At 38.6% G+C, this 13,439-nt stretch overlaps 1 protein-coding gene and 1 long non-coding RNA gene across 5 annotated transcripts in view; one reads left to right on the top strand and one right to left on the bottom strand.

Annotated features, from left to right (window-relative positions):
• The window catches only part of LOC106871497 (pleckstrin homology domain-containing family A member 2), a 146,785-nt gene that overhangs the window by 19,652 nt on the left and 113,694 nt on the right, over window positions 1-13,439 (bottom strand). For all 4 annotated transcript variants that reach the window (XM_014917984.3, XM_014918002.3, XM_014917992.3 and 1 more), the window contains exons 4-6: window positions 3,938-3,997; window positions 2,434-2,479; window positions 1,665-1,762 (exon numbers count right to left, since the gene is read on the bottom strand). In XM_014917984.3, the coding sequence (XP_014773470.1) occupies window positions 1,665-1,762; window positions 2,434-2,479; window positions 3,938-3,997 (204 nt within the window). The remainder of the gene's footprint in view (window positions 1-1,664; window positions 1,763-2,433; window positions 2,480-3,937; window positions 3,998-13,439) is intronic.
• LOC128249890 (uncharacterized) overlaps window positions 1-13,439 on the top strand; it is a 113,534-nt gene that overhangs the window by 47,713 nt on the left and 52,382 nt on the right. The window lies entirely within an intron of this gene.

Genomic DNA, 13,439 nt, shown 5'->3' with positions numbered 1-13,439 from the left:
TTGGGGTGGTGGAGGGGGGGGGGGGGTTAAGTGACTGAAAGTACAAAACTAAACCCTGGACAGGATGCTAGTCCATCAAAGATTAAACTTAGGCAAAATCACAGTTGTGGCAGATACCAGTGTCACGCAAATGGCACTCGTGCTGGTGGCACATAAAAGCACCCATTACACTCTTGGAGTGGTTGGCATTAGGAAAGGCATCCAGCTGTAGAAACCTTGCCAGATCAGATTGGAGCCTAGTGTAGCCATCTGATTCATCAGTCCTCAGTCAAACCATCCAACCCATGCCAGCATGGAAAGCAGATGTTAAACAACGATGCTGCTGATGATGATGATATATATAAATGCACACACACACACACATATATCTATAAACTACTATAGTCAAACAATCTGCTAGAAATTGTATACACACACACACACACATATATATACACACACACAAATATATGCACACACATGTATATGTTTAAATGCACATGCGAGTGTGTGTGTGTGTGCAGTCACAGTTGCCAGTCCTTGTCACCCCCTCCCCCACCATAGTGGGGGTAGTTACTGTTGTTTCTACAATGATTGACAGTTGCTACAAGTTACAATTCTAAAAACAACAACAACCACCACAACAACAACAACAACAGCAGCAGCAGCAGCAGCAGCAGCTAAGCGCAGCGTTTGTTACTGCAAGTCGGTCTGCTATGACAATCCTTCTTCTGTACAAGTGACATTTCTAACAGGCCTTATTAAAATCTTATTAAGCTTAATTGATGTGACATTTCTAAACTACCCACTTTCATTAGACACTATTAAGCTATATAGCCTTTTACACTAGCTCCACAAATACAGGCATACAAATATAGACAATATATATATATATATATATATATATATATATGCACACACACACACACACACACACACACGAATATATATTATACAGTCAGGCACTAAATGACACACCCACTAGATACTCCTCTCGTTCTTCCCTGATAATAAAGGCACAATGGAGGCCTTTCATCTCTCTCTCTCTCTCTCTTTCTTCGTCTTTCTCACTCCCCAACTAATATCTTTCTGTTCTCTTCTCCTCCTCAGTGAAACCAGACTTATTACAAGTGCCTCTCTCCTCACACTCCCCCCTCGCCTTCCCAAAATGAAACAAGATTTATTAGTTTAGACACATTACACACACACACACAGTTCTATTTCTCTCTCTCACAAACACACACAGATTCAGTGATCAAAGGGGCTCCAACAGTGACCATCCCACTTTTTATTCAAAGATAGTGTATATAGGACTGCATTATTTATTGTTAGGTTTAGTTATCGTTTAGCCCTAGGTCAGTTCCTGATTCAGCAGACTTACAATCAAAAATGTGCCAACTGTAACCACCACATCTTCTATTTAGACATAGTATATCTAGGACTACATCATCTAATGTGTTCTTCATTGTTGTTTAATCTCATGTCAAACCTGATCCACCAAAGCAATGATCAATGGTGTTCTAGCCATGACCATCCCATCTTTTATTCAGAAACAGAAGTGAATCAACAAAAAAGGACCTGACCTGGGAGTCCTAATCCATCCATCACTCCATCCAATTCCCACCCATCCCCACCCTACTCCCTCTACAGAAAAACAAAAAAAACAAAACACTATAGATACTTACAATAATTTTACTAGCATTGTTGAGGACATCAATCCACTTGTTCATGTCTGTCTGGTCCTCCGCTTGTAGAAAATAACGCTGACCAGCAAAGTTGACCACTGAAAGATAATAATAACAATAATAATAATAATCATGGTTTCAAATTCTGCCACAAGGGCAGCAATTTTGGTGGGGAGGGGGATGAGTTGATTACATTGACACCCCAATGCGCAACTGGTACTTATTTTATTGGCCCCCGAAAGGATGAAAGGCAAAGTTGACCTCAGCAGAATTTGAACTCATAATGAAGTGACGAGTGAAATACCACAAAGCATTTCGTCCAGCGCAGTAACAATTCTGCCAGCACACCACCTTAACTAATGATAAGGATAATAATAAATGCCCTGATGCAGCACCAGGCAGTGGTTATGCCCTCATGCAGCCCCAATTTTAAATAAAACTACCTCATGTCCTGCTTCCAGGTTAGAATTGGAAACAGAATTGATCGGAAAAAGAAGAAAAAACAACTTTTTTAAAAATTAAGTAAAAATCTAAAAGAATGTCAAGAATTAAACTGTTGATTCCTTTTTGATGAAATGAATTTAAGAATGAAATAATTCTACAATTTCTGAATTCCATAAAATTTCCATTTTCAAAGTAATGAATATGCATAAAATTAACCGCACCCTAATTAGTTTAATTGGCAGTGATGTAGTAATTATACACACATTAAGTTGGATATTTTAACTAAATTGTTGAAGAAAAGAGACGAGTACAAAACGTAACGTACCAAAGCAGAAGTCAACCTTGGGTCGGAGTTTACGAGCATCACTGACCTGGATAAAATTAAACGAATGGAATATAATTACATTGACGAGATGATAAACGATCATCAATTTGTTTTTCTTTTGTTTCAACCGAATTAGCTATTAAATGTATATTATAGTAATTAGCAAGAAAAGAAAGAAAGAAAAATGGTAGCCATTTGTCTGTTTCTGAATTAATGTGTAAGTGGTTGAGTATTCCACAGATATATGCACCCTTAGAGGAGTATTTTTGTCTTTTTAATGTAGGCAAAATCAATGTGTGAGAGAGACAAAGCTGAACCTTTTAAATTCCAGGCACAATCCACCCAAAGGTCTTTTCCAATTAAGCTTCTCTCGACCCAATTTCACGCACAGGTATGGGTGACACTTATCTAAGATATCCAGAAGCAGGATTGAACTTGGGACTCAATGGTTGTAAAAGCATACTTCTGAATGATTATTCAGCCATGCTGCACCTACATACCAATATGGACATTAAATGGTGATATTATATAATATATATGTATGTGTATATACATATATATAGACACACACACACATAATTATACATAAATATACATACATCTCTCTCTATATATACACACATACACAAATATACTATATAATATATATATGGCTAATGGCCAATTTTTTGATGAATTATTCCATAATGGCATAGGAGTCAAGAGTAGCTGCGGCTGCAGTGTCCAACACAAAACTACCAAAGTTATTACATGGCATCGGTGATGTCATCTGGTAGTGATAATGATGATGATGATGAAGATGCTCTGGTGCCATCTTTATTAATTTATGGAAGTGGAACTTGGCCAACAGACACACAACTGTTCGACATATATAGGTTGGACAATGTAGATTCCATAGGCTGTAAATGTGTTGAACCAAATAATGGCGAAGGCACTGAAGAACCAAAACTGGTATCAGCGTCAAAATGTCTGAGATAAGTTTATGTTTTGTCTTTCTTCTCATTGTTTCAGTCATTGGACTGCAGCCATGCTGGAGCACTGCTTTGAAAGGTTTCGTCAAACAAATCAACACCTGTATTTATTTTTTAAAGTCTTGTACATATTCTACAAGTGTCTTTTGCTGAACCACTAAGTTACAGGAATGTAAACAAACCAACACCAGTTGTCTAGTGGTGGAGGAGGACAAATAGAACACACACACACACACACATATATGTATGACAGGCTTCCTCACAGTTTCTGTCAACTAAATTTACTCACAAGACATTGGTTTGCCTGGGGCTTGAGTTCAAGATATTGTACAAAGGAACTGAACCTTGTGATTGCAACATTGTTTTAAATTAATATTCTCAACTTTATACACAATTAACTTCAACTTTAGAGAAAATGAACACACACCACATCAACCTCACTATTTTGCAGGAATCTGTCAAAGACATTCTATTTCACTCTCTTATATATATATAAACGAACGCATAACTGGGAGTTCTGAAGAAAGACATACCTTGGAGACCTTTTGAAGTTCAATCTCCCATACTGGATTGTGGGATTGACTGTTTAAATTCTGCAATAATAATGGCACTCATATAGAAACAATATAGAGAAGACAACAAATATAATATAAACATCATATTGTAGTAATGGAAACAAAAGTGTCTTTATGAAAAATAATTCTTTTTTTTTTCTATTTTTACAATTGTGCTGTAAAAAGTGAAGACTGGAGAATACCAGTAACTCCAGTCTTCAGTTTTGTGTGTGTGTGTGTGTGTGTGTGTGTGTCTGTCCCCACCTTTGTCTTCTGCTGAGGTGGTCGACTTTGCCTTTCATCCTTTAGGGGTCAATAGACCAGTTGAGCCCCAGGGATTAATGCAATTGACTAACCACCTCCCCCTAAAATCGTAGATCTTGTGCCAAAATTTAAAACCATTATGATTCTTTAAATTCTTGTTTTGCTGGAACTCCTGGAGTCTTGTATGAGTTGCAGGCTTGCTACCTGCTGCCTATGGAACTTTACCGTTTGTTCTCTTCAACTATTTAATACTTTCCAGAGGATTCTGGCCATGCCAAAGAGGCAAACTTTTTGCAACAGTTCTACTGGGCCCCTTAATTCTGATTTCCTTTATATTCCACTTGATGCCTTTTGGTACTGTCCCCAAAGACCCAACAATAATTGGCACTATCTTCACCATTTTTATCTCGTGGCTTTCATCTTCCTTCTTAACCATTCCTGGGTCAAATGGACACAAATTAATTATAAAGTGCAAATGTGGTTTACTACATCGTCATCATTGTCATTCTGAGTTCAAATTCTGCTGAGGTTAATTTTATCTTTCATCTTTTCTGGGTCGATAAAATAAGTAACAGTTGAGCACAGGTGAGGAAGGGCAGTGCCCATGACCTTTCTCAAGAGCCTCTGATTGGTGGAGAGAAGAAAGGAATCTGGTCCAAAGACTTGCAAGAGAGTAGACTCCACCAAAGGTACTCAAAGGCCATCAGGGGTCTGAAGAATGAGGATGGATGGTCACGGCTGGAACACCTTTGATCATAGGTCTCTTGAATCAAGACTGGCTCAGGGTTGTATAACAACAACAACAACAACAACTACTACAACTACTACTACTACTACTACTACTATTACTACTACCACCACCACCACCACCACTGCTGCCACCAGTGCTAAAGCCTCTTGCTAATTTCTCACTGCAACACTGAAATATCTAGAGACACTAGCAGACACACAGACAGACACTGTTGCTATTAACATTAGAAACCATTCCACTTGGACACACTCCTTGTCTGACAGTCACCCACCCACTCACCCAGCCATGACCACACCCAACCAGAAGGAGAAGAAAAGCATAAAATAAATAATCAAATAACTGGCATTCTCCCTGACTGTGAAACATTCCAAGCTTGTTGGTGATGATGATGATGATGACGATGGTGGTGGTGGTGGTGGTGATGATAATGGTAGTGGTAGGAGGGTGATGTCGTGATGATGATGACAATATTGAGAATTCAGATGATGTAAGTGGTGGTGGTAGTGGTGGTGGTGATGGTAGAAATTGGGAGTGGTTTTGGAGAAGGCACCAGTGATGGGTGGTCATAGTGATAATGGTGGTGGTGGTGGTGGTGGTGATGAAATGATGATGATGATGATTATGATGATGATGATGATGTAACTACTCTGAATATAAAACTATTTTGATAAGGTCATTAACACTGAATGGTTGTCATAGTGACAGAGATGGATAATATTCTAAATAGGTTGTGGTGGTGGTGGTGGTGGTGGTGGTGGTGATGGTAGGTAGCAGTACTGGTGATGTAGTGGAGGTGGTATGGTAATGGTGTTGTTGATATTGTGGTTTGGTAGTAGTAGTAGTAAACTTAGTGGTGGTGATGGTGAATGACGATGACAGCAATGATAGTGGTGGTAGTTGTGGTGTTGGTGGTTGCAGTGATGTAGTAGTCAGTGGGTGTAGTAGTAGTAGGTAGTAATGTGGTGGTAGTGACTGATTGACAACACTGATGGTGATGGTATGAGAAACAGTCATAACAGTGGTGATAACGGTAGTAGTAATAGTGGTGACAATGGTGGTGGTGGTGGTGGTGGTGGTGGTGGTGGTGGTGGTGGAAAGTGCATTTATCTTTAACTCTTGGAAGCTGGATATTGTTCACAGGTCAGCTTGTTGTCGTTGGGTATCCCTCACCCACCCCTACTCCCACCCAGCAAGTCAGACCCTACAGGGTTGATCGACCTCCTCCAAATAGCAGCTAAATCTCTTCACTGGCCTCAAAATAAAATCAGGCTACATTGAACAATGTAGCCCTGCATATACAAATACATGGGATGGTCATGGCCAGAAGGCCTTTAATTACTGATCTGATCAATCAGGTTAATCTGGGGGTTAAGGAATTAAGGAAATCTGAAACACTTGAGGAGGGTGTCAGAGATAAAACCTTTTTCTAACCCAGAGCGGAATTCAGTAGGATAACAGAACGTCCCTCATACTGGCTGCAGTCAAATGACTGAAACGAGTAAAAGAGTAAAGAGTAAGAGTAATGTAAAATGAGTTAAGGATATCTTTTAGTAAAGGAAGAGAGGAAGAAAAAAATGAGATGGAGTAATGTGTGTGTGTGTGTGTGTGTGTGTGTGTGTGTGTGTGTGTGTGTGTGTGTGTGTGTGTGTGTGTGTGTGTGTGTGTGTGTAAATCAGATGTAGGGCTGTGTAAAGGTGAAACGGAAGGTAGAAGGAAAGAAATATGGTGGAAGACAATGTGAAGAATTTGATACACGAGTTGCAGTAAAAGAAATATTTACGCCAAAAGAACATCGACTGGTGTTGGGGTGAGGTAGGGAGGAGGTGATGCTAGTTAACCAAGTTTAATACTATTAGCAAGTTGTGTCAGAATTCAAGGTGATCTAATTACTGTGATTACATCTGTTCTGCCACCAATGTTTAGAAAGTCATTAAACGTCAGCCGTGGTGGACGATTCCTTAAATGCAAAGACTTCTTGGCTCACCAAACATCTTGCAGGAAAAAAAACAAACAAAAAAAACTACTACTACTACTACTACTACCTACTACTACTCTAAAAGTTCACCGCAATAATAATAGTAATAATAATAGTAATGATGATGGTGTGATGGTGATGATGATGATGATGATGATGATGATGATGAAGGCATTATCTATCAGTTTTCAAACCAAACCCTGTTATTGTCTTATATTGCTAATGTTACAGGATTTTTCGAAAACTTTCAACTGGTTGATTGATGGAGGCGGAGTGGGGGACGAGGTAAAGATCTCTTCTTTTATGTTTATACCAATTTATTCACTTCTGGAATTAAAACAATTTAAGCTTTTCAAGTATTTCTCAAAGAGAACCACCACAAAAAAAAAAAAAAAAAAAAAAGAAAAAAGAAAAAAAAAGGTACCCCCCACTACCACCAGCAATCAAAAAACACAAATTTTTGTGAAAATAGTTTGAAATTGTCTAATCTTAGCTGTTTATGAAACCATTTTTCTCATTAGATATAATGTCACCCATTTTTAATCTGGTCTCTTTTCAAAGAACAGGAAGTTACCATTTTAGAATGTGTAAAATCAATTATCTTTTTCTTCATTTTTATTTGAAATGATCTAAACCTGTTCTTTATGGAATCAATAAGTGTGTAGCATCTGACAAGCATTCAAAACCAGGTGCAGGCACTAACAAAGCAAATTCTAAACTCTTTCATTACCAGATTCTTAAAGAAATACACCGAGAGCTTTTGAAAAATAATGAGCTATTTTGAGGAATTTCATAAAATAGCTGATATTTTCATTAGGAAGCCGGTGTTGAGAACATAACGAAATGTTCTTACATTAAATTACAAGACAAGATTTTTAATTTAAGTATGGAAATTTTTTTTTAGTTGGTGTTTGGTGCGACAGAACTGAAGCTAGCCTTGGGCAGGTTGCCATCAACAGGGTTAACGAACCTTGTGAAAGCAAATCCATTAGATTGGAATATTACTGCTTCTTCTTCGTGGAATCACAAGAGAAGGCAGAGGAGGAGAAAGCTCTTTCACATTAATAGATTAAAATAATATTGTAGAATGGAAATGGAGCACTTTCTCTGTATTGTAATCTCAAGACACACAACGCCATCATAATTTCTTACAATTAACACATCTCTCTCTCTCTCTCTCTCTCTCTTAACCAAACACACAGAGCAGAAGATATTTTCAATTTTACCTTTTCGATCCGTTTTAAACCATTTTATATTGGAGAAAATTTGTAATTATCCTGACTTAACTCCATTATAATATTTATTCTATACATTTTAGACTTTCCCAGATTATATATATCATCATCATCATTGTTTAACGTCCATTTTCCATGCTGGCATGGGTTGGACAGTTTGACTGAGGTCTTGAGAGCCAGAAGGCTGCACCAGGCTCCAATCTAATCTGGCAATGTTTCTACAGCTGGATGTCCTTCTGAATGCCAACCACTTCAAGAGTGTAGTGGATGCTTTTTATGTGCCACCGGTACGGGAGCCAGTCACATGGTACTGGCATCAGCCACGTTTGGTTGGTGGTTTTTATGTGCCACCAGCATGAGAGCCAGTCAGGGGGTACTAGCATTGGCCATGTTCGGATGGTGCTTTTTACGTGCCACTGGCACAGGAGCCAGTCAAGTGGACCTGGTATCGACCACATTTGGATGGTGCTTTTTACATGCCACTGGCATAGGAGCCGGTCAGGGGACACTGGCCACAGCTACGAAATTGGTTTTACTTGACTCAACAGGTCTTCGCAAGTATATCATATCGCCTGACGCATCTGGGGCACTCTTAACTGGGCCAGACATCCATGGCTGCGATCTCACCTTAGTTGCCTGGTTTTCTCAATCACAGCATATCTCCAAAGCATATCTCACGATGACTAGTCTGGGAATCGAAACTGCGAGTCTGCTGCCATAACCACTGGGCCTCTACTACATACATACGTGTGTGTGTGTGTGTGACTCCTTATCTTGACATTGTGTGCTAGTTGTAAACAAGCTTCGCCACCATAGTAACGGTGCCAATTGAAATCTTGTGTAAAAACATGTTTGAAGTTGGGAGAAATATTCCCTTACTTGGAAACAAGAGATAGTTGGCAATGGGAAGAGCTTTTGGGCATAGAAAATGTGCTCTGACAAATTCATGTGACACATGTAAGCATGGAGAAGTAAACACTGAAATAACGATTATTCACACACACACACACACACACACACACACACAGACACACACACACACACACACACACACACACACACACACACACAGCAGAGATGTGAATTCTCAAATTATATGAATTCAAAAACATCTCATTCTTCCCTGGGGTTAAGACTAGCATGATAGCAACCAGTTTGTAATAAAAATTATTGATCTCTTGGAAATCACAATGGCCTTTGGCTTCTTGGAGAAGAAAATTAAGAGTCTGCAGAGTACATACCATTCTGGAGAACGTCAACCATATACAGAAAGCAAAATGACTACAGCAAGGGATCAAAAGTTGGCTGTGAACTAGGTTAAGTAAAAGTTCAACTCTATCAAAGAAACAGAAGGTCTGAGTTTATCTCACACTGCAGACATTTCTCTATATTGTCACAGCTAAATGCTTAATTTTATGTCACCTACCTTTGTAAGATATAGCAGCCGCAGGTATCAAATCTCTCTAAAAATCCCTTTTTAGTCAAAGTAAGACAAGGCTACACTGATTAATGTAGTCCTTCAAACTCTTAAAAGATGGGATGATCATGGCTAGAATGCATTTGATCATAAGTTTGCTTGATCATTTGGCAAAACAACAGCACATGCACAACTGGTATTGATGGAGGTCAAGAGGCAGAACATTTTATACGAACACACACAAAGAGACATGTACACAGAAAATCATTATTATTTAATGTCTGCATCTCAATGCCTGCATGGGTCAGATGGAATCTGTATTACACGTGTATAAGGGATGACTACTAGGTGGACATCCAATATGCTAGAAAGAGGTCACCAACGACCCAACCACAATGTAATACATGTAATACAATTTTTTTTCTGAATTTTCAGATTTTTTTATATGCTAGGCCAGTTGGTTTTAAATTGAATTAATATTCAATTTATCACCCTATCTATATAAATAATATATATATATATATATATATATATATATATATATATATATATATATATATGTGAAAGCAACAAAAGGCCACCAAAGCTACCAGAATTATTCCTACATGAGTTAATGATGAGAATTTGGTGAAAGACTATTTGGTTAGAGATGTTTATTTGGAAGAAAGTGTAAGAAATGGTGATGTTATGAGTTTGTGGGAGGGACTGGGTGAAGGGGGGGGAGAAGAATGGTCAGAGGGGGAGGCAGTGGTGGTGGCAGCAGGAAATAATTTTGAATTCATTTCATACTCTATTAGACTTCCAATTATATATGCACACAAACACACACCTATATATACACACACATGTATATATACATACTTGCACACATATACATATATACTTAGACACACACACACACACACACACACACACACACGTATACCCACACAAATATACACCCCATCTGTAATGTGTTATGTAATAAACAAGACAAGTGTATTGCCATCAGAGTTATATTTAGACATTCGCATACAGAAGGAGGGGGAGGAGGAGGAGGAGGAGGAGGAGGGGAGGAGGAGGAGGGGGGAGGAGGAGGAGGGGGAGGAGGAGGAGAAAGAGGACAATGGCAACAAAGGCTAAGAGCAGAATAGAGATCTTTGTTGCTTCTATCTCTACTTGTTTTGTAAGACATGCTTCTATGTGTCTATCTCTCTTGCTCTCTGTGTGTATGTGTGTGTGTCTGTGTGTGTGTGTGTGTGTGTGTGTGCATGCGTGCATGTGCACGCACAGTATTTTGGAGTTATAATTTGAAATGTAATGTTTAGCTTTTTTAATAAACATACTCTCCCAACATCCCAGTGTAAAGCAAACCACAGGTGTAATTAATTAACCACCTTGTCATCACCTTCTTTATTTTTTTTACTTTGTTTTATTTACCTCAAGCACCTACAACTCTGAAAGGCCTGTAATTGGGTTTCCATGGAGTCTCAAGGCCAGTCACTTTTGAAGGAAGGGGCAGCAAGTCAATGACATTGAGCCCAGTACTTGACTGATAATTTAACTCATTGGCCACCCCCAGGGCCATATGTTGAATGCACTGATTCTTGTGTGATCACCAAAGTTAAGCAAAGTTGAGCCTAGTTAGTGTTTAGATGGGTGACTGCTTGGGAAACCAGGGTACTGTAAAACCTACTCAGCTAGCCTCTGTCTTAAGCCATCCCAGCACAATATTTATGACAACCATTCTTTTCATTTAACAACAGCAACTACCTCCTACTCTTATCTCCCCCTTCTTTCTTCCACTTCTCCTTTTCTTCATTCCTAACAACCTTATACGATTCCCACTCCCACGTATTTGACCTCGCCCTTCCCTTTCTTCTTGACATCTTATTTCTTCAAACATCTGTTTATTTATTCTGTTCTTCTGGCTTTGCCACTCATTTCAACTCAGATCTGCACTGAGTTAACTTGGGAATCCCAAACGACAATGTAACCTTCATGTAATTAAGGTTTTCTCAGCCTGATGATTAGTTATGTTGAGTACCCCTCATTGAGTAATCATTACATTAGAGAATCAGCTAGCCAAGAAATATACATAGTCAAGCTTTTACACATTCCAATCCCTCAATTTGGATTTTTATCCGCATTCATGGCAACTCTCGCTGCTATATAGAAACTTTCAGTTTACCAAATTTCCTTGCAGCTTCGATATAGGAAAAAGGGTGTAACCTTTGATGCCAATAAACTGTTATTATTCCTGACCATACTGCATCTGCTATGGACTGCTTGAAGCTTGCTAAATTCCTACTCTTGGATCCCTGGATCACACCCTTATATACTGATGTGTGTGAGTGTGTGTATATAGATACATATATATTCTAGTATTATATTATAATATATCATATCAATATTATATTACATATTAGGCACAGGTTTCATGTTCAGTCCCACTGCATAGTACTTTGAGTGAGTTTCCTTTTTTCCTCCTATAACCCTAGGCCAACCGAAGCCTTGTGAGTGGATTTGAGAGACAGAAACAGAGAGAAACCCATCTTATACATGACATGCAAAAGTTATGAGTGAGTGTCACTGTCATACAAACAGTGTCCTTCATTTCCAGTCTTCTGTGAAAACATGTCTGGCCAAGGAGGAAATATGACCTCACTTTGAAACAGGTGAGGGTTAGTGACAGGAAGGGCATCTGACCTAAGAAAATTCGTCTCAACAAACTGCTTGACCCATGTGAGCATGGAAATGTTTGTGTATGTGTGTGTGTGTGTGTGTGTGTGTGTGTGTGTGTGTGTGTGTGTGTGTGTGTGTGTGTGTGTGTGTGTGTGTGTTACATCTAAAAGGGGCAGTTTACTCAAGTTAGTTTCACACAGTGGTTGTTAGTCACTAGACAAAACTCTAGTAAATTGTCTCTTCTTCAAACAGTAAACTTATCTTTTTACTCTACTGCAAGTATTGAGTTTTATGTCAGATAATATACTAGTGTGTGTTTTACAGTTCTTACATTATAAGATTGTAAGTTGATAAACTCAACTGTATAGAAAAATGTATCAAGTACATACTGGAGTGGTTGGTGGTATGGACACGTGTCAAGATGTATTCACATTAATGGACTATATCACTGATTATTTAACACTGCTATATATTGAGTACTTTGATTTTCTTCATGTAAATATCTTTAATGTGTGTGTGTGTGTGTGTGCTTAGGGAGAGGAAAGGAACTTATTTAAACAAGATGAGATGAGATTGAAAACACATGCATACATACTATACATGTATACACACACACACATGTATGGGGGGGTGTTACAAACAAACAAACAAATGGATATTTGTTTTTGTGGAGCAGGGGTAACACAAGAATTCATTGGCAACAACCCAACTTGTTGTAGGTAGACTATAGAATGGTTATATGAATGGAATTGGTAAAAAACGAGAAAGAAATGTGGAGGGGGGGTAAACAGACAGAGATAGGAGGGGGTTGAGAATGAGATGGGGGGGGGAGAAAGACAGCCAGACAGACAGACGTACAATTTGTTATGTTCAACAGGATGTAGTTGTTGTTGAACATTGTATAAAGTTGAATTAACAGAAAGAAAAGAAATATAAACAGCTAAGAAAACAAAACATTGCAATAAGATGACAATAAAATAACAACAACAGCCTGTCTGTCTGTGTGTGTGTCTTTTTGATAAGTAAAGAAACCTCATTTCTTTCTCCCAACAGCTTTCTTCCTTTTACTGACTGACCATCACTTTGTACAACCTCTGGCTGTGGCCTTTTTTCTCATTTTTGTACCATTACTCCTACCTCTACTCTCACCACTACCACCTCAACCTCCACAACTA

The sequence above is a fragment of the Octopus bimaculoides genome, chromosome 18 (genome assembly GCF_046866305.1).
Source record: "Octopus bimaculoides isolate indiv1 chromosome 18, ASM4686630v1, whole genome shotgun sequence".
Classification (NCBI taxonomy): Eukaryota; Metazoa; Mollusca; class Cephalopoda; order Octopoda; family Octopodidae; genus Octopus; species Octopus bimaculoides.
The sequence above is the reverse complement of the archived record's forward strand: the minus strand, read 5'-3'. Positions and strand labels throughout refer to the sequence as shown.